At 50.9% G+C, this 24657-nt stretch overlaps 2 protein-coding genes and 1 long non-coding RNA gene across 14 annotated transcripts; 1 reads left to right on the top strand and 2 right to left on the bottom strand.

Annotated features, from left to right (window-relative positions):
- Positions 1 to 245: 245 nt before the first annotated feature.
- On the bottom strand, positions 246 to 4425 carry MYL6B (myosin light chain 6B). 3 transcript variants are annotated; one of them, XM_067696952.1, is made up of 7 exons: positions 4289 to 4425; positions 2789 to 3023; positions 2047 to 2074; positions 1691 to 1834; positions 1288 to 1461; positions 681 to 758; positions 246 to 351 (listed from the first exon to the last, which is right to left on the bottom strand). In XM_067696952.1, exons 2-7 carry the CDS (start codon positions 2975 to 2977, stop codon positions 266 to 268), a joined length of 699 nt encoding a protein of 232 aa, XP_067553053.1. In that variant the 5' UTR covers positions 2978 to 3023; positions 4289 to 4425; the 3' UTR covers positions 246 to 265. The 3 variants fall into 3 exon arrangements, with proteins under 3 accessions (XP_067553053.1, XP_067553052.1, XP_067553054.1); XM_067696951.1 differs by lacking the exon at positions 4289 to 4425 and adding an exon at positions 489 to 526 and having other exon boundaries at positions 2789 to 3021; XM_067696953.1 differs by lacking the exons at positions 1288 to 1461; positions 4289 to 4425.
- Positions 4417 to 19008, top strand: LOC137202056 (uncharacterized). Of its 8 annotated transcripts, none has more exons than XR_010932448.1 (4): positions 4452 to 4525; positions 9464 to 9829; positions 17714 to 18351; positions 18635 to 19008. It is a non-coding gene; the product is annotated as an uncharacterized lncRNA (long non-coding RNA). The 8 variants fall into 8 exon arrangements; XR_010932445.1 differs by having other exon boundaries at positions 4475 to 4525; positions 9412 to 9829; XR_010932450.1 differs by having other exon boundaries at positions 4490 to 4525; positions 9506 to 9829.
- ESYT1 (extended synaptotagmin 1) lies at positions 10319 to 24641 on the bottom strand. Of its 3 annotated transcripts, none has more exons than XM_067696943.1 (31): positions 24258 to 24641; positions 22428 to 22469; positions 22123 to 22257; positions 21945 to 22033; positions 21756 to 21828; positions 21510 to 21599; positions 21283 to 21338; positions 20735 to 20858; positions 20470 to 20646; positions 20271 to 20353; positions 19947 to 19995; positions 19732 to 19818; positions 19537 to 19629; positions 18506 to 18577; positions 18239 to 18325; positions 16721 to 16870; positions 16239 to 16394; positions 15933 to 16109; positions 15695 to 15777; positions 15537 to 15585; positions 15340 to 15429; positions 15101 to 15196; positions 14757 to 14828; positions 14578 to 14664; positions 12477 to 12617; positions 12225 to 12367; positions 12020 to 12118; positions 11805 to 11936; positions 11622 to 11727; positions 11334 to 11383; positions 10319 to 11138 (listed from the first exon to the last, which is right to left on the bottom strand). In XM_067696943.1, the coding sequence occupies exons 1-31, from the start codon at positions 24639 to 24641 to the stop codon at positions 11099 to 11101; spliced, it is 3312 nt and encodes a 1103-aa protein (XP_067553044.1). In that variant the 3' UTR covers positions 10319 to 11098. The 3 variants fall into 3 exon arrangements, with proteins under 3 accessions (XP_067553044.1, XP_067553045.1, XP_067553046.1); XM_067696944.1 differs by having other exon boundaries at positions 21510 to 21593; XM_067696945.1 differs by having other exon boundaries at positions 21945 to 22018.
- Between the last annotated feature and the right edge of the window lie 16 nt (positions 24642 to 24657).

Genomic DNA, 24657 nt, shown 5'->3' with positions numbered 1-24657 from the left:
TTTATGCAGATGACGCTGCTATATTAGTAATGAGGTGGGCGGGACCCACTGCTGTTCATTTCTCCTGAGCAGCCCTAACTGGGGCACAGAAACTGCAGAAGAGGGTGGAGTGGGGCGCGAGGAATCTGCTCCTCCGAGAAGCAAGAAAGTCAGAGGTTGTCGGATTGGGGAGGGGTGGGGGGAGAAGAGAGCCCTCCCTTTCCTTCCTTCCCTCCCCCACCTATAAAGAAAGCAAGAGTCGGAGACCAAGGGAGGAACCGTCTCTTTATTTTGAAACAATAGCCTCCTGGTGGCAGGAACTTGCTTTCGCCTGCGGGGGCGGGAGGGGGGAAGTATCCGACCCCACTGCACCTGTGGAAAAAGATGAAAGTTGCCAAATCCTGGCGCTCTCGCGCAGCAGGACATGCAGACGTACTTCCCTGCTTTTGCACCCTGGCTGAGGGAAGGGAAGGAGGCTTGCCTCTCAAGGCGAAGTGGGAGGGCCCTACCTGTGGAGCTCAGACGCTTAGGATGTGCTTCAGGAAGGCTGCAGAGAGAGGAGGCAAGAGGGGCTGCAGAAGCTGGCCTGATGATAATCCACCTGACTTTAGATAATATGGGTCCCAGGATGCCTCACCCACATACCTCGAACTTCCTGCCTCCCCGCTTCCCCTGTCCCTTCTGCTCCTCTGGCCCCTCACCTTCATAGTTGATGCAGCCGTTGCTGTCCTCATGTCCTGCCAGAACTGCCTCCACCTCCTCTTCAGTCATCTTCTCTCCTGAGCCCCAGACACGGCGTTTTAGCCCCTGCCTTCCCTCCCTCATCAACCTAGGCCTCTTTCTTCTGAGTGGTACCTCCTCTTCTTCCACCCTGGAGACTTGCCCACAGCAACAGTCCCCCAAGAGAATCCTCTCCCTGTAATGAGCATGCCTTGAACGTGTCCCTGAATCTTGCTTTCCGTTTCACCTCAGTTACACCCGGTGAAAGTTTTGACAGATAAGGAAACTGAATTCCAGAGGATTAAGAGACATACCATATCATAGAGTACGACCATCTCTTCCAAAACCGAAACTCAAATCTCCCACCTCATCCCCTTTCCTCTGCCCTTTGGGAGGCATCTGCAGCCCACACACTTTAGCCTCCACAGGAGTAAGACCTTCAGACTGTCCCCAAGGCTCTGACCTTCTCAGTCTCCTGCCCATGATCTGCAGGAAAGTAATCCCTCCCTGGCTCTGCCTACTTAGCCAAGCTTCTCCTTAGTTCACCCCCTTCTCTCAGCCCCACAGGAGTTCTGGTGCCTGCCTCACCCAGGGTGGTGAGGACATGTCTGAGCTCTGCTCCCATGACTTTGCCATTCGCCTCTTTGTCAAACACCCGAAGCCCCTCCAGGTAGTCCTGGTATGTGCCTTGGTCCCGGCTCTTGGCCACTGCCTGGAGCATGGGCAGGAAAGTCTCAAAGTCCACACGCCGGGACTTCAGCTCTGGAGATCAGAGAAGTGAAGGAGAGGTCACTGTAGTGTCACCCAGGACCCAGCTCCCATACCCACCATGAAGGGTTTTATCCCTTCAACATTCACGATGCTTTTCTGCCCCTGCGTCTGACAGTTTCTAAAGTCCTGGGACCCACCTCAGCATTTTTTGTCACCTTACCAACATTCCTCGGTTCCACCACCAAACTGAAAACCCGCATCGTCCCAGAGGTCCCCTCACCATCACTCTTGGGGTTCCCCAGGACCTTGAGCACCTCGGCGTTGGTAGGGTTCTGGCCCAGGGCCCTCATCACATCCCCACACTGGCTGTACTGGATCTTTCCATCCCCTACTCGGTCAAACAGCTCGAAGGCCTCCTTGAACTCTGAAGTATAAGGAGGGGTCAGTGTTGACAAGGGGTCCCATCACCACCAGGAGAAAGGAGATTCAGAAACTATGTGCTTGAGCTGAGCAGAACGGGGAACACAAAGAGTACTAGTGTGGGAGTTTTCAAGGTCAGGAATGGAGTTAGGGGAATAGAAGGAGGATCTGAAGAGGGACTTGGGATGGACAGTGGGCTCAGGGGCTTCGCCTCACCCTCCAGCTGGTCCTTGTTAAACTCGATCTGTGGAAGAAAAGAGCAGGTGAGGAGAGATGACAGGGCTCATTCAATTCCTCTCCAACACTCCTCCCGACCAACTGGCAGCCACTTCTGGGGAGGGGCCCAAAGGGACCAGGCTGGGAGCCCAGCCACCTCAGTCCCATTCCCAGCTCCAGACCTTGGGAGAATCCCAAGAGGAGGAATTATTGGGGGGAGGGTTTCCAGGGAACGGGGTTAATCCCATGCCACCTGTTCCCCTCCCTCTACTGCCCTGAGCCCTGCATCCCTCACATAACTGGGGGCTGAACAAAAGCTAAATTTACCCCTGGCCCCCAGCTGTGATTGTCTAACAAGTCTGTCCTCTTCAGCCTTTCCTCCTGGGGTTCAGAGCTGTGGCCTTTAGTGTTGAATAGTCAGCCAGGCACAGGCAGCAGCTCCCTCCCTTCACCTTGAAACTGTCCTCAGAACCCAGATGTTCCCCATCTTACAGGCCCTGCCTCCAGCAGGAGGGTCGGTGAGAAGGTGGGGGGGTGTGGGTGTGTACATACACACACGTGACAACAAAGACAACAGCAGAGTCATAAGCCTGGATGCTTCCAAATGGGGTACTAAGAGAAAGCGCCACTGTTATCCAGTGCTTACCGATTCCCTACCTTCTAGATACCCCTAGTCCCCTAGGCTGTATCCCACCCTTGTACCACCCCCTCCAAACTCTTTTCTCATTTTCCAGGGACTCACCACCACTTTGGAGAGATCGATGGGGGGCTCCTGGGTTTTCCCAGGGGTTGGAAGGACAGCTGGCACTGGTGCTGGCACTGGCTCAGCCTTGGTCTTGGCTGGAGGGGCCCCTGCTGCTGGCTTGGCAGCAGGCTTGGGGATAGAGGGTCCTGCTGGTTTCTTCACGGGAACATCCTTCTTGGGAGGCATGATGTCCGGTGGCCAAAGGACAGTGTGCTGATGGGGGCACCCATCTCTGTTTAAATAGCCAGGGAGTCTGGGATGTCAAGGGGCGGGGGCAGGGGCAGGGAGCCAGTTGGCTGTGGGGAGGGTGAGATAGAGGAGAGATATGACGGCCTGCCCTCACTCCCCTGGCCTCCTACAGTTCAGGACTCCTGCCCCAAGGTCTTCTCCCTTCTGTCCACCCCGCCCCAAATGCTGACCAGAACAATGGCCGCTTTGGGGGGGAGGGGGGGGAGGAGGAGGCCAGAGACTGCCCCGAATGGGGGAGTTAACCTCCAGGGTGAGGATAGGATGCTTGCCAGTGACAAACACTGAAATAGGGGTGAGGCAAAGAAGGGCATCCAGGCATTTCAGGCCCCCAACCGCCTGACTCAGAATAGCCCTTTTTCCTAGCAGCTTTAGACTCCTGAAGGCTGAGGCAGGGATGGGGGCCTTGTGAACTGGGATTGTTCAAGTGGAATCTGGGAGTAGTGAAAGGAGAAGGAAACAACCAGCCCTTCCATTTCCCTCTTACCATGGATGAGGAGCAGGGTAGTTGGCCCCACAGCCTAATAATCCTTAATACCTCAAGTCCCTAACCCCCTCCCTCCCAGCCCAGAACTGGAACTTTGCACAATATAGAGAAAGAATAGCAACAGAAGAGTGTGACCCCCACCCCCCGCATTGTACCCTGTGTCCAGTGTTGTTTTAGAGGTGGGGATGAAGGCAAGGATCAAGGAACGAACCTTGTCCACAAGCTTATGGTCATTCAAGTCAGACAAAGGTAGGGTGCCTGCTGAACCTGCAGGGACTCCGTGGTGGCACCTGGGGGGAAGGGCAGGCTCTGAGAGGCAAAGGGCCTAATTTCTAAAATCTCTAATCCAAAACGATGCGAGAGGTCCCCTGGGCTCCATGAGTACTCACACCCAACCGGAGGGATAATAAAACCCTGACTCAGTAGCCAGGTTACAAACCTTGCTGGGGGCGCTGGGGAAGGGTGAAAGTCGATGGGGGGAGTACGGAAGAGGGGATGGGTTGCTGGTTACTTTTGTTCTGGGGGTAAAGAAGGAGACGATTTAGATAGCATTCTGAGGAAGATAGTAGTGATACCTCTTAGGCCCTGGGATTCAGAGAGTTGATGCTGGGTCTCCCACTCGCAAATAAAGAATTTGAATGTCATTACTGCAAATTGTCTCATTTTAGGAAAGTCAGAATCATTCCTCCAGCCGGGAGTACATCACACACACCCCTAAGCCTTAAATAAAGGAAAGAGTCCCTCCCCAGCGCCCCAAAACTCACCCTGCGGGGTCCAGGTAAGGGGCGGAGGCGGGGCGCAGGGCATCCGCGGGCCCTGAAGGGTTAATTCCCGTGGCCTCTGAGCATGCCGGGAGTCGTAGTCCTCGCGCGCCCGCGGGCTCACGGGAAACGCCGCCCTACATAGCAGGGCGGACGCCGGCTCAGTGACTTCCGGCCCGCGGCGGCGGTTGGTGACTCACGGTCGTTGGGAAGTGATTCTTGTCCCGGAACCGAAAGGCAGTGAGCACTTTACAATCCTCTTCCCTGACCCTAAAGCCGCGCGCGGTCCCTCAGGATATCTCCCTTGCTCAGGCCTGCGTTACGCGTTTAGTGTGGGCGGGGATATTTTCCTGAATCCACTGGTGAGAACGCAGAACGTGGGGAAAGGCTGCAGTGGCAGCCGGCCGGATGGAGGTCAAATAGTAGGAAGCGTTTACTGCCCGGGGCAGAGTGGTGCGGTCTCTAGCTTCCTCTTGCGGTTTGGTAGAAAGAGAACAGAAGCTGTTGAGTAGCCGTGTGACTTGGAACAGTGACTTGGAACAGTGACTTGGAACAGTTTTTGATATGAACTGGTAGTTGAAGTAAGTGTTAAATTTTGGAATTGAGCCGGGTCACCTGCCCCAGTCTCTAAGTTGAGATTTCTCCATTCTGCGCCGCGTATGCGCCAGCCACCTTGTCGGTTCCTCACAGGTCTCCTTGGAGTGGAGGACTGGGTTCTCCAGCCCGTGACTAAGACATCTCTTCCCAGCATTGGACATCTCTTTTCCGGAGATTGTTTGTTCTTTAGATCTGTTTTTTTTTTAAATTGAGGTATAGTTGTACAATATTACAGAAGTTTCAGGTGTACAACAGTGATTCACAATTTTTAAAGGTTATACTCCATTTATAGTTATTATAAATATTGGTGATATTCCCTCTGTTGTACATCCCCCAGATGTTCATCAAAGGTCTCATCTGTGTCGGGAGGGAACCAGCCCAGGCAGGCCCAACTTCACTTGCTGAATCAGTAAATGCCCTGGCGGCATACCTTGCTGGACATTGGGGCTTGCATGGGCCTGCAGGCAGTGGGTCAGAGTAGAAAACCCTCGGGAGGTCAGAAAGGTGAGGCATAAGTTAACTTTATGGGCAGTGCAGAAGTGATGTATGCTGGTTGGGGAAAGCTTGGAAGAACAGAAATGGGTTGTATAATATGGTTGGTTACAAGACTGGGTGAGGGCATAACAGATGCCTTTTAGTGTCTTTCATCACTTACACAGAAGTTGATTTCGAAGATGTGTTTTATCTGATCTTTTTACTCCTCCTTTCCTTTATGGCTGCCTTTTGGCAGTTTGCCAAGTAGAAGTAGTTATGGCATCATGACTTCTAGCTTTGTAAAAAATATATTTATTTGTTTATTTTGGCTGCACCACCTCTTAGTTGTGGCATCGTTGTTTGTTTTTTGTTTTTGTTTTTTTTGGCTGCGTTGGGTTTTTGTTACTGCATGCGGGCTTTCTCTAGTTGCAGCGAGCAGGGGTTACTCTTCCTGGCGGTGTGCAGGCTTCTAATTGTGGTGGCTTCTCCTTGTGGAGCATGGGCTCTAGGCTCGTGGGCTTCAGTAGTTGTGGCACGCAGGTTCAGTAGTTGTGGCGCACAGGCTTAGTTGCTCTGCGGCATGTGGGATCTTCCCGGACCAGGGCTCCAACCCATGTCCCCTGCATTGGCAGGCGGATTCTTAACCACTGCACCACCAGGGAAGTCCTGTCTTTTTGATAATAGTCATTCTAACAGGTATGAGGTGATACCTCATTGTGGTTTTGATTTGCATTTCCCCGATGATTAGTGATGTTGAGCACCTTTTCATGTACCTATTGGCCATCTGTATGTCTTCTTTGGAAAAATGTCTATTCAGATCTTATGTCCATTTTTTTAAACAGGTTATTTGTGTTTTTTTGCTTTTGAGTTGTTTGAGTTCTTTATATATTTTGGATATCAGTCTCTTATCAGATAAGTGATTTGCAAATATTTTCTCCCATTCAGTAGGTTGTTTCTTTTGCTATACAGAAATTTTTTAGTTTGATGTAGTCCCACTTGTTTATTTTTGCTTTTGTTGCCTTTGTGTTGTGTGTCAGATTGGTTTTTAGTTCTTTAGGGCAGTCTTACCTTTACATTTCAGTAGTACCTTTCTAGTGCAATGCTCCACAAATGTTTTCTGAATTCCTGCCGAAGATTAGAAAATTGACAGGTAGGGGGACTGCTACTGGAGAGAAAGCTTACTAATTTCACCCAGAAATGACAATTGGTAATCTGATAGTGAGGGAAGAGACAGGAAAAATCTGTAAAAGTAGGCAAAATTTTGCCCATCATTTGGCAAAGATTTTTAAAATTGTAATATCCAAAAGAGAATATAGGAAAACATTTTTGTGTAATGCTGGTGGGAGTAGAGAATTCATATAATTTCCTTAGAATGTAGTTTGGAAGACTGTACTAAAAATCGTTAGGGGACTTCTGTGTGCCACAACTACTGAGCCTGCGGTCTAGAGCCCACGAGCCACAACTGCTGAGCCCGCATGCCACAACTGCTGAAGCCCACACACCTAGAGCCTGTGCTCCGCAACAAGGGAAGCCACTGCAATGAGAAGCCTGCCCAGTGCAACTAAGAGTAGCCCCTGCTTGACGCAACTAGAGAAAGCTCGCGCGCAGCAACAAAGACCCAATGCAGCCAAAAATAAAAAAAAATAAAAATAAAAAAAAATAAAAGTCGTTAGGGAATTCCCTGGTGGTCCAGTGGTTAGGACTCTGCACTTTCAGTGCTGAGGGCCTGGGTTCAGTCCCTGGTTGGGGAACTAAGATCCCACAAGCCACGTGGCGTGGCCAAAAAAAAAAAAAGTCATTAAAGTACATAAGTTGACCCACCAATTATACTTATCCTAAGGAAATCATTTGAGATGTGTATACTTTTGTGTTCCCACAGTGAATAGCAAAGCAGAACTACCTTCATTTCTGACAATAGAGAATCAGTTAAACTATGGGGCAATCATTCTAAGGAACTGTACACATTGTGACCATTATAAATTATATTTTCAAGGAATATTTAATGAAGTGTAAAAATGCTTATGTGTTAAGTGAAAAAAGCAGGTTATAATATAACTCTAATTTATAAAATATGTATCTCTGTTATCATGTTAGCTTTTCTTCCTTGTGTTAGCGACCTCAGGCCTTAAAGAAAGCTTTGCAGCTCCAGGCGCCACATCGTCCCACTAATGACCCAAGCAGAAAGGAAGGGAGCAGTGAGGGCTCTCTTCTGTTGGCGCTCCATCCCCAGGTGTATTCCTCTTACATCTTATTGACCAGAGCTGGATCATAGAGCCACTCGGAGTTGCAGTGGAGGCTGGGAAAGTGAGTATCCAGCAAAGAGGATTGTGATTAATCCCTTGGGGCTGGCACACTGCCATGCCACTAAGAATGCTCTGGGGTTCTGTAGGTAGGGAAGAGGGGCAAATGGCGGGTAGACAAATGTGTTGCCACACCCAGTTAACTACAGCATGTTGTTTGGGCCAATAAAGCCACATTCCAAGAGGGCAGTATTTGTAAACATCAGTGACAGTGTACCCATATGCCATCATCTCTGCCTTTCTCTGGAAGAGGTGCCAGTGTCAAAGACCAGCTGTTTGAGAAATAACAAATTAGCATTTGTTTAATTCCTGTGATTAATGACCCTTAGTTTACTTCATCTTTGTGTAAGAGCAACAGTGTACTGAATTGTGTCTCATCTTGTATTTAATACGTAGATCAGTACTTCTTCTCTTATGTATCCTGAACTTGAAAAGGTTGGGAAAGAGTAGGGACCCTTCTGGGATGGAAGAATTTGTGCCATGTCCTTTAGTTTTCTGGAATTGTAATTACTTGGAAGTGATGAACTAGGTAAAGAGTGCTTCTTAAAATCACACATTGCAGGATCTCTGAAGCCAGCTAGAACAGCAGGCCTTGGGCTACATGCCCAGTATTGAATAATAAAACGAGAGACCTTAGAAATATAAGCTCCTCTGCCCTGTGTTTTGGGGGTTTTCACCCCTTCAGTTTTTGGGTCTGGGGAAGGGCAACAGAGACTTCTTGCTCACAGCCAAGGCTCTTAAGTTTATGGGGAGGAAGTAGAGATGGCAGAAGAACCAGCAGTGAGTACCAAGGAGTTATTGGGAAAAAAAATTAGGAGCTGAGTTAGTTGATGGCATAGAGTTTATTTTTATTTTTTTAATAAAGTTTCTTTTATTTATTTATATATATATTTGGCTGTGTTGGGTCTTCGTTGCTGCGCATGGGCTTTCTATAGGTGCGGCGAGCTGGGGCTACTCTTTGTTGTGGTGCGGGGGCTTCTCATTGTAGTGGCTTCTCTTGTCATGGAGCACGGGCTCTGGGCACATGGGCTTCAGTGGTTGTGGCTCACGGGCTCTAGAGCGCAGGCTCAGTAGTTGTGGTGCACTGGCTTACTTGCTCTGCAGCATGTGGGATCTACCTGGACCAGGGATTGAGCCCGTGTCCCCTGCATTGGCAGGTGGATTCTTAACCACTGTGCCAACAGGGAAGTCCCAATGGCATAGAGTTTAAATTCAGCTTTTGCTAATAAGGTGGATTTTGACAACTCCTTGGAAGCTGAGTTTAGTTCTTTCCCTTGAGCCTTTCCTCTCCTCCCAGTGGACAGCATCTTAAATTCCAGAGAAGATGATAAAGCTCCCCTGAGGCAGTTATGGAATCTCCAAGTTCCTATTCCAGTGACTCAGTTTTCAGTAGTTCACTCTTCCTCCATCTCACTCTCCCTTCACGTGGTAATTAGAAGGGATAGGGCACAGTCTCTCTAGCTTGCATTCCAGGAAGGGTCCCGAAAGGAGCTGAGCTCAGGGTGAGCAGCTCTGAATGGGTATAAAATATTTCTCATGTAGCTGCCCATTGGGTGGGGCCTTAAGCCCTTTTGGATGTGGCTGAACATGCCACTGATACTCTGTGACCCTGTGCTGTGGCACAGAGCTTCCAAGTTCACCAAGTTTAGGAATCCTTTCCCTGGAAAGCCCAGAGGATAATAATCGGTAACAGACTTCATCACTGTGACTGGGAATGAATCGCACCAGAAACTCAATAGCAGCTAATTCACACAGGTCCCTTGACCACCCTGAACACTACCAACAATCTTGGTGATTGCATCCACAGTAGGTTCTGACCACTAATGAACTTGACTCAATCTCTAAGAAGCAGTCTCAGCTGCAGGGAGCTCCAGTCCACCTGCGCCTACCTCACCACTGTTTGCTCTCACGGAGGAACAAGTTGGTCAGGAAGCTGCACCACGGCCTGGCTCTTAAAGAGAGACTCTGAGAACCAGAGGTGGAGATTCACTGACTTAGAATTACTCTAAGCAGCTACAGCGTAATGTCTTCGGAGAAGGTATGTGCTGACTTGATCAGAGGCGCAAAGGAAAAGACTCTCAAGGGGAAAGGACGGATGCCCACCAAGACTGTGAGAATAACTACAAGGAAAATTCCTGTGGTGAAGGCTCTAGGACTTGGGATCATTTTTCAGGTGAGGATCCACAGCGACTCAGTGACACGCACAGTCCTTCTGCGATTGTTAATAAGATTACTTCCATCAGTACTGAGCCAGGAGTCGAGGTTGAAGTCACCATGGCAGATGTTTTAAATCAACTTTTTTAATAAACTGATAATCAGGGGGCTCCCCTGGTGGCGCAGTGGTTGAGACTCCGCCTGCCGATGCAGGGGACGCGGGTTCGTGCCCCAGTCCGGGAAGATCCCACATGCCGCGGAGCGGCTGGGCCCGTGAGCCATGGCCGCTGAGCCTGCGCGTCCGGAGCCTGTGCTCCGCGACGGGAGAGGCCACAGCAGTGAGAGGCCCGCGTACCGCAAAAAAAAAAAAAAAAAAAAAAAAACTGATAATCAGTTGTTAAAAATATAAACAGACGTCATTTGTGAACTGAATAAAGGCTTTTGACACTCGGAATAAACACCTGATGGGTAGGCTGGATTCTCTGCCCTTAAGGAAAAGAGCCACAGATGATTTGAGTATGACGTTTAATGTAAGATACAGTGGATTGGCAGAGTTGGTACAAAGCTAAGAGATTCATTTCTAGTCAGTGAGTTAACAGCCTAGGCACCTGGACAAAAAATTGGCTCTGCTGTCCTGGGTCCTCCAAAGCCCCCTGTACAGCACCAGCTAGAGGCCCCACACCAAGACTGGTATTGGCTACCTGAAGGCGTTGATGGAATCTACTGTTCCCAGAGTGATTCAAGAGACTGGCTGGCCCTAGTCAACACAGCAGGTGTAATTTTCAGGACAGGCTTGAGGAAAGTGGGTATAGAACTGGACATGGGGTTTGGGTGGCTGTACATTTGCTGCATGCAGTAGTCCAAGAGGCTCTCAGCTGGAGAGGTTAGCCTTTCCACCCTCCCTGACTGCTGTTTGGGAAGAAGGAGAAAAAAGGTCTTTCAAAAAGCTGTATTTGGCATGAGCTAATGCCACTGCCAGTGGCCAGGCACAGACACAGAAGGCCCTGAGGAGCTGGGCGGAAAGGAGAATGTGCAGGCAGAGCAGGAGATAGCCAGCTCACGTCCCTGCCCCAGGAGCCCAGAAGGATGAAGGCCGTGCAGTAAAGGGTAACATACGGTCCTCCTCTTTGGTCACGCAAAGGCCCTAGCATGGGCCTGGGAGGTGAGAGGGCTGAGGGGTGCAGGCTCTGCCCCCGGGCCCCAACCTTTAGGCTCATCACATTGAGGCGGTGATGCAGCGAGAGGCGAGGCAAGGAGACAGAGCAGTCAGGCTGGTAATCTCTGGCTCCTAGGAGCTGCCCTTGTCCTTGTCATCCATGAGGTCATACCTGTGGGAACAAGCAGAGAGGGCTCAGGTAGAAAGATGACTTCTGTGTCCTCTTACAAATGAGACAAGATCTGAGGGCTCTTATACTTCCGAGGATCAGTGGTTCTCAGCTTGGGTTACATCCTTTTTCCCTCCTATGATTGGGATTTTTCCTACTTAAGCATCCAAGCCCATCCCCAGCTCATCAGACACTCACCACTGGGCTGCACCCTGGGAAAGGTCTATCTCAGTGAGGTCCAACTGCACCTGTGTTGGGGGATAGTAAGGGTGAGATGTTACTTTTGATGTTTCCAAAGACCACATCCTACCTTGACACACTTCTGGTCCCAAACCAGTGCAGAGGTAATTGGGTAGTAAAGTACTATAAAGTACATCTGTAAAGTAATGTCACCAGGGTGCTTACTCCCTAATAGGGACTACAAGCCTTTCCACCAGCAACTTCTAACTCTCACCTTTGCCTGGTCCACCTTTGCCCTCTTCTTACCTTCCCCAGCAGCTCACGCTCTCTTGACATGAAGGAGGAACTAGACTTCACAGAGACATCCAGCTTTCGCCGAAGGGCCTCATCCAGGGGCAATTCCCACTCAAACCTGAGGAGGGACTGGGGTTAGGGGAAGGGGCCCTTCCCGAGCCTGCCATCTCTTCACTTGAATGCTTACTGACTGACCGTTCATCGAATTCAGGATTTAGGGTCCTCTTCTTCTGTGAGCTCTTCCTCTTGGTACCCCGGTTCTTGTCTGGCAGTAGCAACAGTGACACATAGGGGTCGGGGGGATCCCGTCCATTTTGTCGAAGGGCCCTGTGACAGGAGGAAGGAGGTGATGAGGCAACCTGAGGGGAGGGACGGGGAGAACCTGGAGGATGTGAGGGATGGAGTCTCACCGGCAGCTGTGAACGATGCTGATCAGCTTTCGTTCTTCACTGTAGTACCAAACAGTGAGTTTCACCTGGCCTAGAGGCCCGGCTGGAGCCTCAAGGGGACTGTGGAGAGATGGAGATAGCGTTGGGAGGAGGTAGTGCCTCGGGAGTCTGTAGCTTATCCTTTGTATCCTTGACTGAGTCCCATCTTTCCGACCCAGCGCTTTACCTGTCACTGTGTGTTAGGCGCTGCCGGAGCTCTGGGGCTGAGGAAGTGATGTGAGGGAGTCCTCCCCAGAGCTCCGGTTCTTCGCTTAGAGATGAGGAGCTGTGGCTGTAAGCTTCCACCCCTGAGTGCTGGGACACCAGGATCTAGGTAAACAAGAAAGCAGCACGCAGAGTCCTTCCGCTCCCGGGCTAGAAGGACACGACCCTCTGCTCCCGCCCTCCCTCCCCTTGCCCACTGTCTCCTGGCACTCACCCTGAGCTGTGCTCTCAGTAGCACCTGCCCTGGACCATTGCTGAGCGTAAACCAGTGGTCCAAGCAGAGCCGGTCAGCCACGAGGAGCTCAGAGAGGGGCAGGGATAACGAGCCCAATGCGCCAGTCCCCTCACCCTGAACCTGTGGAGCAACAGGACTGCCGTCAAGAGAGAAGTGATTTGGGTAGGTCCCTGGCGATCCAGTGGTTAGGACTTGGCGCTTTCACCGCCAGGGCCCGGGTTTGATCCCTCGTAGGGGAACCCGCAAGCCGCAGAGCGAGGCCAGAGGCAAAAAAGAGAGAGAGAGAAGTGATTTAATCCTGGCATTCCAGGTCCAAATGCTTGGACACTTGAGTGGTTTTGGAGAGACTCCCCTTCGTGAAGGGCAGGGGAGCTGTGGTAATAGTTGCTGCTGGTCCCACTTCCCTGCTTCCCTTTCTTTTTTAACCAGAGTAGACTGTACTATCTTTACTTCCTAAGCTTTCACAAATTATCCCAGTAATACCTGCATAGGGTAGAAAAAAGAATAGTAAAAATAGAATAAAATTGTTTCCTGCCCATCCTGTCCTCATGTCCATACTCCAAATGTAATGAGCCCTTCCTATTTTCTTTGTTCTGGCGTAATTCTAACTAATATGTTTATACCTCTATTTCAGAATTTGCCAACTTTAATATCTACTGATTCCCTGCTATTCAAGATGACAAATTGAGCTTATTTACATCTCTTCTCTACCTCTGCCAGTGTTGTTAATAGTCGCATTATTTGACATTCTGTTGGTTTCTATTCATGTAATTCTCTACTTACTGTTCTATCAACTTTGGAAGGTATTTGACTTACTCCATATAGAGAAAGTCAGCACTCCTATATTACCTTCCCCCATCCTCTCCCCACCTCCCATACCTCTTCACTTTTTGGTCACCCTTTGACCCACTGAAATCTAGCTTCTACTCCATTCCAGCCACTGAAGTTGCTCCAGTCATCAGTGACCTCCTAGTTTTAAAAGTCAGTGAATAGTTTTCAGTCACCTAATTTTACCTCTCAGTAACATTTGACCACTTCCTGTCTTTTGAAACACTCTTCTTTTGGCTTCTGGAACCCACTCTCTCCTGGGGAGCGTCCCACCACCCTGGCCACACTTCAGTGCTCTTCTTCCTCCATCTGCCCTTCTGTTGCAGCGCCCAGCATGTCCAACCTTTGTCTTCTTTTCACTCTACACACGCCCTGAGAGATCTCACTCACGCTTGTGACTGCAGCTGCTACCTGTTGCTTGCTCATGATGCTCAAACAAGAGGGAGAGGGAGGAACACCACAGTGGGCCACAGATCTACCTTCCAGATGGCTGTCTCCCCTTGGACAGCCCTCAGACATCTCAATTTCAAAAACTCCTGCTCGGTGCATTCCCCGTGTTGGCAATGGCACCTTTATCTGTCCATCCACACTAAAACCCCAGGAGTTAACACCTAGGTGTTCTTTGTTCCTCTTCCCCCTCCATGTCAAAATAACCACCAAACACTATCTGGCCTTTGTCAGTTCTCGCTTCAATTACTCTAACAGTCTCTTAAGTGACCTACCTGCCTCCAGTGCTTCCTTCCTTCAGTTCATTTTTTTACCCTGATGTCGACACCATCTTCCTAAGATGCAAATCTGAATGCTACCTCTCATTCCGTCAAATGTTTCCCTATGCCTTTAGGATAAAATCCAAATTCTTAGCATAATTTTTTTGTGATCTTGCTCTTTCCTGCCTCTATAATGTATAATTTGCCTTCTTTCTCCTCCATTCCCTTCTCAGCCTTAAGAGTTTTCCTGGCCTTCTTTTCTTGGTCAGGGCCTATTTACCCTTAAGCTAAGGACGCCTTTCTTACTATCTTTCTTACCTCACCTTTTCCCTTGTCTGAGTTAGAACCCCTCCTTTTTTCCCTACACTGCCTTTACCTCAGCAGTTATCAGTCAGGAAGTATTCTCTGGTTATTTTTCTCCTAAAAGAAGAGTGTGAGCTCCAAAAAGATAAGAACATCTTTTATCTCTGAATGCGCTGTGCCTGGTTCAGTGCCTGGCCTGTGACAGCAATCTGCAAAATGTTTGTAGAATGAATTTACGGTACCTGCAACTCCAGGCTCTCAGAGTTTGGTTTCCTGATGAGAAAGGAGGCACTCTCATCCCAGACAGGGGCTGACGTTTGGGAAACAGTCTGGTGGAGATGAGGGGTATGATCAGTGTTGACATTTTCTCCTCTACGCCTCTCATCCCTCCCATTCTTAGTCCTGCAGCATTTCCTAATACCTTAGTTTTATGAGAAGTACCTCCCACGGCAATAGTAGCATAAGGGCTGGGAGGCTTGGTACCTTTTCGGAGCTGGAAAGAGAATGTTATTCTTAAATTTGGACCAGTTAGGCAGATTCCCCCCTCCCCTCACAAATTACATCCACAGCCAGTGGCCCATGTCCCCATGTCTCCACTTGACAGCCCTCACCCTCCTGGCCTCGAACAGAAAATTCTTCCCACCCAGCACCACCCTGGGAGAGAGGAATTTGGAATTTACTATTCCAAATACACTAGGAGCATCCAAACCTGAGGGATGTAGAAGAAGGGCCAGGGAGCTATGGGGCGTGGGGAGCATATCTCACCGGCAGGTCCTCAGCCCGCTCCAGGTAGACGGAGAGCAGGGCCGCTGCCAGTTCTGCACTCTTCTGAGTCTGGATCAAACTGTTCACCTGCAGCACCTGGGGAAGGACACATGGGAGCTGGGGAGTGGTAACTGACACTCTGGGGCCTGGCATATGCCTTAAAAGCTCATAGAAGAGTTTACCTTGACCCATCTTGGGTCCCTCTTGGGTCCCTTCCTTCCTCCAGCATCTTTCCTTACCTCCTCTAACTCAGCAGCAGTGGGACGGGGGGTCAGACGCTCCAGACACAAGTGTAGGCGGCCAGATGGGACATCCTCCAGGGTCAGCCACTGTGGAAGTGGGCAGGGTTAAGACTTGGGGGCGTGGGGACAGGAACTATGAGAATGAACCATGCGTCAAGATCAGGACAGACTGCTGATTCTAATTCCATGCTCACCTCATCGAGGAAGCCATTGTTTAGGACTGTGGTGAGACTCACTTTACACCTGTAGAAGAGAAAGATTAAGGTCTATGGTCAAGAGCCAAGTCTTTTGTCTCCAAGGTCTACAGAGGCCCAGCCCATCTTCCCCGCTGGACGCCCCCCGACCGCCTCACCTGCCCAGAAAGTCATCCTTGTCCAGGTCCTTGTCAAAAACTTCAACCTCTAGCTCTTGGCCTGGAATTGATGTGACGATCACCTAGTGGGAGAAAATAGTGGGATCCTTTCGTTTTCTTCTCAGAATGACTGGACACCTCCCCCAGTCAACTGAACCCCAGAAGTTTTTTAGACCACTCTCAGAGCTGGGGGAGGAATGGGGCAAGACTGGGAAGAGTCTTAGCCCTCAATTCTGACCTCAAAGACCTCGTTCCAACGGGGATTGAGATCTTCCCGAACAACACGGCTCCGGAAGCTTCGTCCTCCCAGCTTTAGTTTGACATAGGGGTCTGACTTCCCCTTCACTAATCCCCCCAAGAAACGGTCTTTGGCAATCAGGTCCTGGGCCTCTAATACATGAATCCGAAGCACATTCTGTAAAAGGGACAGATGGGGCACCAGGTGGCGGTCAAAGAGAGAATACTGTCAGACCCAACCCTGAAACAGGCTTTGCGCACGTAGGGTGGGCAAACAGACTCCAGTACTTTCCAGATATAGACTTACCTCCGTCCCAAAGTTACTGTCAGGAGTAGTGTGACTGGGTCGAGGTGGGGCATCCACACTGCTGCCTGTCTGGGGGCTCTCGTCGTCCAGGTCCCAAGCTCCAGGAGTACTAGGCACAGCAGGGAAGCGCACTTCTGATGAATCCAAGTACAAGAGCTGGGAAGGGTAGTGTGATTGTCAAATCAAAGCAGTGCATTTAGCCACCAGCAGGCAAGGTATGTGGGGGCTGGGGGGGGCGGGGCAGAGCAGGGGCTCTGACAGGGAAACTAGGTCCCTGCCTTGGCTGTGCTTATCTCTGGGGGGTTCACTCCACACTCACCCAACTCAGACACCATGTCTTCCCCCAGTTAGATCAACAAACATTTTTTGTGCGTCTGCTAGATGCTTTCAGATACACTAGCTCATTTCATCGTAGAGGATCCCCTTTCCTTACTCTTAATACCACCAGGAATCCACGAGGCCCTTCCCCTCTACCTCCATACCCTCATAACCAGTTTCATGTACAGCCGGGAGTTTGGGCCAGAGCTGCTGAGCTGGAACCACTGGTCCAGGGTGAGTTCAGGGGCAGTCAGCAGGCGAGCCAGAGGCAGGGTCAACGCCCCTAAAGTCAGGGCCCTGGAGTCATCCTTCACCTATAGGCACAGGAGGAGGGGATGGAGTGAGGGATTAGGGAAAAGGGAGGTAGACTGCAGAAATGATGACACAGCTGCAGCTCATTCTCTCTGTGCCAATCAAACCTTTTGCTCCACTCCAGGCCATCCTTTTACAGTCCTCTGCCTACTCTACAGTCCCTTCCTCCTTTGCTCTTTCTGGTCTCATTACCTGGAAAGTTCTCATTCTGCTCTTCTCTGCCTATTTAAATCCTACTGATACTTTAAGACCCTCTGAAAATCCTACTTCCTTCACAAAGACTCTAGTTACTCCAGCCTCTGTACCTTTCTCTGGCCATCCTAAGCACTATACTATGGGTATTTTACTCCCAATGATTAATGTTGAATCATTCTTAGATGGTTATATATGTTTGTCTCCTCTCTGAAACTAGCCAGTAAGCTTCGTGAGGGCAGATACTGTATTTTGTGATTTTTCTATGACCTTAAAAGTGCTAGATGTCTGGGAGGCTGGGACTGGCATATGCACACTACTCTATGTAAGGGAGGCTGGGACTGGCATATGCACACTACTCTATGTAAAACAGATAATCAATAAGGACCTACTATATAGCACAGGGAACTCTACTCAGTACTCTGTAATGACCTATATAGGAATAGAATCTGAAAAAAAATAGGTATATGAATACGTATAACTAAATCACTTTGATGTACATCTGAAACTAACACAATGTTGTGCTAACCCTATACTCCAATGTCAAATTAAAAATTAAAAAAAAAAGTTAAAATCAAATAAAAATAAACCAGAAAAAAAAAAGTGCTAGGTGTCTAGCTGGTGCTCAATATGTTCCTCTCTTCTTTTAACAGGGTTTTTGTTTAGTTTTTGGCTGTGCCGCATAGCATGTGGGATCTTAGTTCCCCAACCAGGGATTGAACCTGTGCCCCCTGCAGTGGGAGCGCAGTCTCAACCACTGGACCACCAGGGAAGTCCCCTTCTCTTCTTTTAAAAAATAATTTTTTTGAGGCATAATTTACATACCACAAAAATCACTCATTTTAAGTGCACAATTCTCAGTTATAAAAATGATTCTAGAGAGACAGGTGGGGAACCGTGGAGAGTAGAAGAGGTGGAGAGTCTAGGTAGGTGGACTGAAAATAGAGATCATGGAATTCCCTGGTGGCCTAGTGGTTAGGACTCCGTGATCTCACTGCCAAGGGCCTGGGTTCCATCCCTGATCAGGGAACTAATATCCCGAAAGCCACACGGCACAGCCGAAAAAAAAAACAGGAAGAGAAAATAGAGATCAAAGGAGAAGATGGAGAGAAGAAATGGTGCAGATCTGAGAAGACAGAATAGGGTATCGAGGAGGGACTGATAGGTGATTCTCTCACCTGCACATCGAGCTCCTGGCTTCGAGGGTCTTGCAGGAAGAACCGGAAGGCCGCCTCCCACACCGGGCAGTTGGTGTTATAGACAGCCTGGAGATGTGCAGGATGTAATCAAGGTACATGCCACAGTCCCAGTCCTGTTTCTCCAGAAAACCCTTCCTCTTACAGGCATCCTAAAGAGAACACTTCATCCCAAGAACAGTCCTCCCTCCTCCTGTCCCCACACACACACGACACCTGGCACAATGATATCCTTGTCCTGGCCCTCACCTTGCTCTCCTGGGTCACATCCTGAATTGACAGCTGTACCATGGGGTTGGGCTCCTTGTTCCCCTTCTTCAGCTGTGGGGGGGTAGAATTCAGAAGTCACTATCTTGGTTGTTTTTGTTTTTGTTTCAGTGAAGGAAGGACAGCTGTCATCAGAATCCTTCCCCTCGTGCTTCCCTGGTGGCACAGTGGTTAAGAATCCACCTGCCAATGCAGGGCACACGGGTTCGAGCCCTGTTGCGGGAAGATCCCACATGCTGCAGAGCAACTAAGCCCATGCACTGCAACTACTGAGCTTGCGCTCTAGAGCCCGCGAGCCACAACTACTGAGCCTGTGCACCTAGAGCCTGTGCTCCGCAACAAGAGAAGCCACGACAATGAGAAGCCCGCACACTGCAATGAAGAGTAGCCCCTGCTCGCTGCAACTAGACAAAGCTTGCACACAGCAACAAAGACCCAATGCAGCCAAAAATAAATAAATAAAATAAATAAAGATTATAAGAGAATATTATGAACAACTTTATACAAATAGTTAGAAAACATCGATTGAATAGATAATTTAAAAATATAACTCACGGGACTTCCCTGGTGGCGCAGTGGTTAAGAATCCACTTGCCAATGCAGGGGACATGGGTTCAAGCCCTGGTCCAGGAAGATCCCACATGCCGCGGAGCAACTAAGCCCATGCGCCACAACTACTGAGCCTGCACTCTAGAGCCCACGTGCCACAACTACTGAAGCCCGTGCGCCTAAAGCCCATGCTCCACAACAAGAGAAGCCACGACAATGAGAAGCCCGCACACTGCAATGAAGAGTAGCCCCCGCTCGCTGTAACTAGAGAAAGGCCGCACACAGCAACGAGACCCAATGCAGGCCAAAAAAAAAAAAAAAAAAATCGTACTCCTGGACCCCCTCTTTGGAACCCTTGTGTTACATGTTGTTGCTACTGAAGCAGAGCAGGCCAGGGGAAGGGAGAGTGTGGGAATGCTGCACCCATGGCTTCCTGTTCACCTGCCCTCAGAAGCCACACTCACAGGAAGATCCTGGGCCCGATCCAGATAGACAACTAAGATGGCAGCTGATGGGGGCTCCGGGTGGGAGGAGACTCCTCGGTTCCACTGTAGAACCTGGTGTGGGGTGGTAGTAGTCAGACCTTCATCCCTCCAGCCCCCCATACTTCTAGCTATGTATTTCTCCCCTGCTAGCTTCCTGTTTTCAGTGTTAGTTACCTGCTCCAGTTTTTCTGCATCCGGCAAAAGTGAAAGCCATTCTAGCCTTAAGTGAACTTGGCCTTGCCCACTTTGTAGAGGGAACCACTGGAGGGAGAGGTAGAAGTGAGGTATAGTAGAGATCATATACACCCAATCTCTTCCCCACCAATGTAGCAACCACCGTCTACACAATGGGGGACAGCACCCTCCACCTTCCTCTTCTCTCAACTTACTTCATCCATTACTCCAGCCTGCAATACTTTCCCTACATCCAGCTTCATTCTGGGGGCAGTGAAAGGGAAAAGAGGGGAGTGTTACAATTAGCAACATGTCATTCACTGGCCCCCTTCTCATCCACACAGAAATAACCGGCACATCTCAGACTCCCTTCTTACCCTCCGGAAATATATATGCATGTGTGTGTGGTGGGGATGAGGGGTGGGAAGGCTGGGAAGGAAAATGAAAATATGATTCCCAGGCCTGGAAAAGGATTATAAGTACCTCTGAGACCTTGGTGGCCCTGGGGATTTAGAATCCTAACACAGGCAGAGTCTCACCTGCCCAGAAAGTCATCTTTGTCTGGATCCTTGTCAAACACTTCCACCTCAATTTCCTGTCCTGGGACCTCGTGTACCATAACCTGAAGAACACAGAGGGATGAGGGTCCGCAGGTGTGAAGATCATCCAATCAGCATATTCTGTCAAATCTCCTGGAGCCTCCCCATCTGACATAGCCCCACTTGTTGGCTCTCCCACCTCATAAGTCTCTCCCCACTGGGGGTTGAGTTCCTCATCAATGACACGACTGCAGAATGTCTGGGTGCCCACTCGCACCAGTGCGTAGGGGTCTGACTTGCCCTCAATCAGGCCCTTTACGTATTTGTCCTTGGAACTCAGCCCTCGAGCGGCTAGCAGGTGAATCCGAATAATGCCCTGAGGGTAGGAATCATATTGTGAGAAATTAAAGACCCACCACAGGGTTCCCGAGAGAATGATCTATCTAATAGGGGAGAGACCATACCCTGGGAAGAGGGGAACGCAACTGGGCCACATCTTGAAGGTCAGGCACAAGGGGCACCAATAATCGGTTGGGCAACACAAGAAAGGCAGCGATGGAATCCATGATCATGGTGTCAGAGAGGGAGCTGAATGGGGGATTGGAAAAGGAGGTGAGTGTGTCAATATTTCCCCACCGCCAACTATGTTTCCCACAACCAAGAGAGACCTTAAAGCTAGAGGGAAGTCCTTTCTTGAAAATACCTTTTTGCTTCTCTTCTACCCTGATTTCCCACCTACTGCTCTGTCCCCTCCTCACTGCCATCGCAGCTCTTCTTTTGCCCTTTGCCCTGGCTGAGGAGTCTGTAGCCCACTTCATTCTCTACCAAAATGCACAGTCCCCCCACAGAAGAAAAATCACAGTATGAAACTTTTCAGGGGTATTTGTCTGATCTCCCCAACTACGGTCAAGGCTCTTAGAGGGCATCAGCTGCATCTTTTACTGCTCTGTATCCCTTAAACCCCCAAACCAGGGCTGGAACACTTAGCAGGTGCTCGATAAATCCTTCATACCTGAGTCCTGGGATATCCAGCAGGTTGGTCATCCCTGTCCAGTTGATATCTAGGGTCTGGAAGCAAAGAGCAGGGGGATCGGGACAGAGCATATGGTGGCATGGTCACACCCATCCAACAGTTGCCAGACCCTCAGCCTACTTGTCAGTTCCCTCCCCCATTCCCCATAGCTTCCAGTCCTCTCTGCTTCCCCCGCTTCCCTACCCCTCCTCAACGTTTTCCCTTACCGGGCGTCGGATAAAGAACATCGACACAGCCCCCACGATAGGAAGGTTCCCAATGAGTGGTTCAAGAATCACCCGTAGGACACCCTGCAGCTGGGGCAGGAAGAGACGAACAAAGCCTTTCCTCAGAAACGGCCTTCTTTCCCTCCCAGACCTCCCCAGCCTTGGTTTTCCCAACCTCCCACTTCCCCATATCTAATGAAACTTAGGGCAAAGGCTTCTTATGGAGGCCCCTGACAACTGCCCCACCTGCATGCCCTTGACTCCTGCTTTGCAGAAATATTTCTTCACTTCCACATCGATCTGTACATCACCTACGTAGCTGGGAGTTGGTGAGGAAGAGAACAGAGGGTTAGTACTAGGCTGAAGTGGGTAAGGGGAGTGAAGTAGTCAGAGTGACCAGGAAAGGGAATCGGGAAGAGTGGTGAGTGGCATTACCTGATGTTCAAGTCCAGCAGGATCTGTTCTTTCCTCTGAGCAGGGTGAACCCTGACTCCTACGATGCGCAGTGGCTGCAGAGATGAATGCTTGAGAGGGGAGGGAAAGGCCCCTTTGGGCCACCCATCTCCCCTGCTCCATCTCTTCCCTGTCGTTACTTTCCCTCCTACACACGTACCTTTTCACCCAATTCCACTCGTGTAAATGTAAATGTTTGCAGGTGGGGGTTAGATCCTCGAACAGCTGGGGCCACAGTTTCGGCCAAAAGCTTCTCCATATACTGGCCCAGGAAGGGCCAGACCTGGGCCACAATCTGGGAGGAAAGGGAGCTTGTCATAGGAGAGCACTGCCTTCCCTCTAAAGGCAAGTTCCTTCAGACTCCTCCCCATGGGGAGGCTAGATTTGAAGCGTGGCAGGGTCTGACAAGAGAGCGAACCCCATTCCCCCTCAGGAAAAACAAAACCCAAGACAAGCAACCCTCACCTTATTTAGCCACTCAGCTTTTTCCACATCTGGGAAGCTGACCTGGAGGTGGAGAACGTGGAGATAGTGAGGAGCACTGTCCTCTGCCCGTAGTTTCCTAAGATGCCAGGTGGATGCTCACTAAGGAAAGCTAAGTGTGACAGGGCCTCCTCACACCCAGGGGTTGGGGGAGGGGCCGGGATGTCCTGAGGATTCATTCCTCCAGGGGGTTTGGGGCCCTGGGAGCTGACAGTGTCAGCCACACAAAGTTGCTTTGCAGATAGCTCAGGGGTGTGAAACGATGACAGCTGCTGGGGCAGAGAGGAGGAGGAGGGAAGAGAAGGGCACATTCTTTCCGGAGGGGGAGGTCCTGACAAATCAGAGTTTGAGGAGGAAATCCTGGGATTGGAGAAGTCCTGGTTCCTTTTACCAGCCTTCCCTCTGCCCCTCGAACTGGGGCTTCTACACCAAGAGGTGAAGCAGGATGCGGCTCCTGTGTTAGGGAGGGGCCAGAAGAGCTATACAGGCCCAGGCTGGTGTTTTCTTTCTTTTTAATCGGTGTTACTCTTGATGGGAAGGAAGGACACCTGTGCTTTGTACTGGGGGAGGAGGAGGGGTAGTTGCTTTAGGAGGAAAATTAGTTTCCATGATGAGAAGTAGGAAGAACAGAGACTCTTGCTGCCTGGGCTACAAGTCCCATGGGACCATTTCTTCCCCTTTCTCCTCCCCAGTCCAGGGTCTGGGAAGCATAGCTGTGTTTGCCTAGTGTCAACTTTTTCGGTACGCGGGCCTCTCACCACCGCGGCCCCTCCCGTTGCGGAACACAGGCTGCGGACGCGCAGGCTCAGCGGCCATGGCTCACGAGCCCAGCCGCCTCGCGGCATGCGGGATCCTCCCGGACCGGGGCACGAACCCGTGTCCCTTGCATCGGCAGGCGGACCCCTAACCACTGTGCCACCAGGGAAGCCCTGCCTAGTGTCAACTTTGATTCCCCCAGGCAGGCACCTCTGCTGGGAGGAGCAGGAAGGGAGGGGCCGGGAAGGGCCGGGTAACGGGCTCGGCATCTGCAAGGCCTGAGAAGCCATCGAGGGCCCTTACCACAGGAGAGGGGGCGTAGAAATAGGGTCCTGGCCCCAACCCAGCAGGCGCAGCCCGCAGCCCGGAAAAGGGTGGGGCCGGCCAGGGGCGGTGGAGTGCGGCAGCGGGCACTGCAGCAGTCACACTACCCTCCCCCCAGTACCCCCGCCCTTTGTCCAGCAGCCGCCTCCGCTGCGCTGCGGCCAGGCCGCCTGAGCCTGGAAGGCTAGGGCCGGAGGGTCCATCCGGGTGCGGGAGCTCGACTGGGCAATGCTCCCGGGGAGGGTCTCGGGATATGAGCGGGAAGAGGGAGAAGAACCTTATGGCCTTAAATAGGTTTTAAAAAAAAAAAAGTCTTGGGGAGGACAGGAAAGAGGAGGGAACCCACTGAGCGGCAACGGGAACAGGGACGCCCAGGAGCAGTGTGAGTGGCACCAGAAACGAGGAGGGGCGTTCGAGCGGTTTGGTTGGAGGAAGAGCCACGGCTGAGACGGGCTCCCCAAATGTTATTGCTCTTGCCCAAACGTAGAGGAAGAAGTCCTGATTCTGTGGAAGAATCGGGATCCGGGCGTGTGGAAGGGGGGGCGGGTAGTGGATAGTCGGTCCAAAGAGTGGCGCGTCCCTGCAGGTAAGAGGCTAGCGGGCCAAAGGGGAAAGTCTGGGGCCCATCGTCCCAAGATGCGGAGCTGACTTTAAGGATAGGGAGGGAGAGCCCGAGAACTAAGGGGCAAGAAGGGGACTATGCTGCACTGAGGATTGAGGGTGGTCGCTCACCCAGGCAGGTAGTTCTCGATGGCTCATGTAAAGAGTTTTCGTCGTGAGCCTCTCCTCATCATCCAGCAGCTGTCGCGCTACTCGAAGGCTCCGTTCTTTCTCCTCGCGGACCCGGCGCCAGCCCAGGTAGAGGGCGAGGCCGAAGAGCACAAAACCCACGCTGAGTCCTATTGCCCCGGCCAGGTACACCGGCACCAGCACCAGCAACCGCCGCCCGAACGAAGTCAGCACCGCCAAGGCCTCACCCGCGGCGCCTGGGCCGGCAGGTTGGTTCCCAGAACTCTGGTCCAGCTTTGCGTGAGCAGTGGGAGGCTGGTCATGGGGGTCGGAGGGAACGTAGGGCTGGTCCACTGGGCTGGGGCGGTCTCCAGGAGAGCGGTCCATGCTGCCACCTCTGGGA

This window comes from Pseudorca crassidens, chromosome 11, assembly GCF_039906515.1.
Source record: "Pseudorca crassidens isolate mPseCra1 chromosome 11, mPseCra1.hap1, whole genome shotgun sequence".
Lineage (NCBI taxonomy): Eukaryota > Metazoa > Chordata > Mammalia > Artiodactyla > Delphinidae > Pseudorca > Pseudorca crassidens.
The sequence above is the reverse complement of the archived record's forward strand: the minus strand, read 5'-3'. Positions and strand labels throughout refer to the sequence as shown.

What these genes read in the sequence shown, in the direction of transcription:
- MYL6B (XM_067696952.1), bottom strand. Translation starts at nt 2,977, where the DNA reads ATGCCTCCCAAGAAGGATGTTCCCGTGAAGAAACCAGCAGGACCCTCT. An exon ending in GGGGAACCCCAAGAGTGATG is followed by an intron (nt 1,462 to 1,690) that starts GTGAGGGGACCT and finishes TCTGATCTCCAG; the next exon opens with AGCTGAAGTCCCGGCGTGTG. An exon ending in ACATGTCCTCACCACCCTGG is followed by an intron (nt 759 to 1,287) that starts GTGAGGCAGGCA and finishes TCTGGGGCTCAG; the next exon opens with GAGAGAAGATGACTGAAGAG.
- ESYT1 (XM_067696943.1), bottom strand. Translation starts at nt 24,641, where the DNA reads ATGGACCGCTCTCCTGGAGACCGCCCCAGCCCAGTGGACCAGCCCTAC. An exon ending in ATGCAGAAAAACTGGAGCAG is followed by an intron (nt 19,630 to 19,731) that starts GTAACTAACACT and finishes ACCCCACACCAG; the next exon opens with GTTCTACAGTGGAACCGAGG. An exon ending in ATGTGACCCAGGAGAGCAAG is followed by an intron (nt 18,326 to 18,505) that starts GTGAGGGCCAGG and finishes GCACATCTCCAG; the next exon opens with GCTGTCTATAACACCAACTG.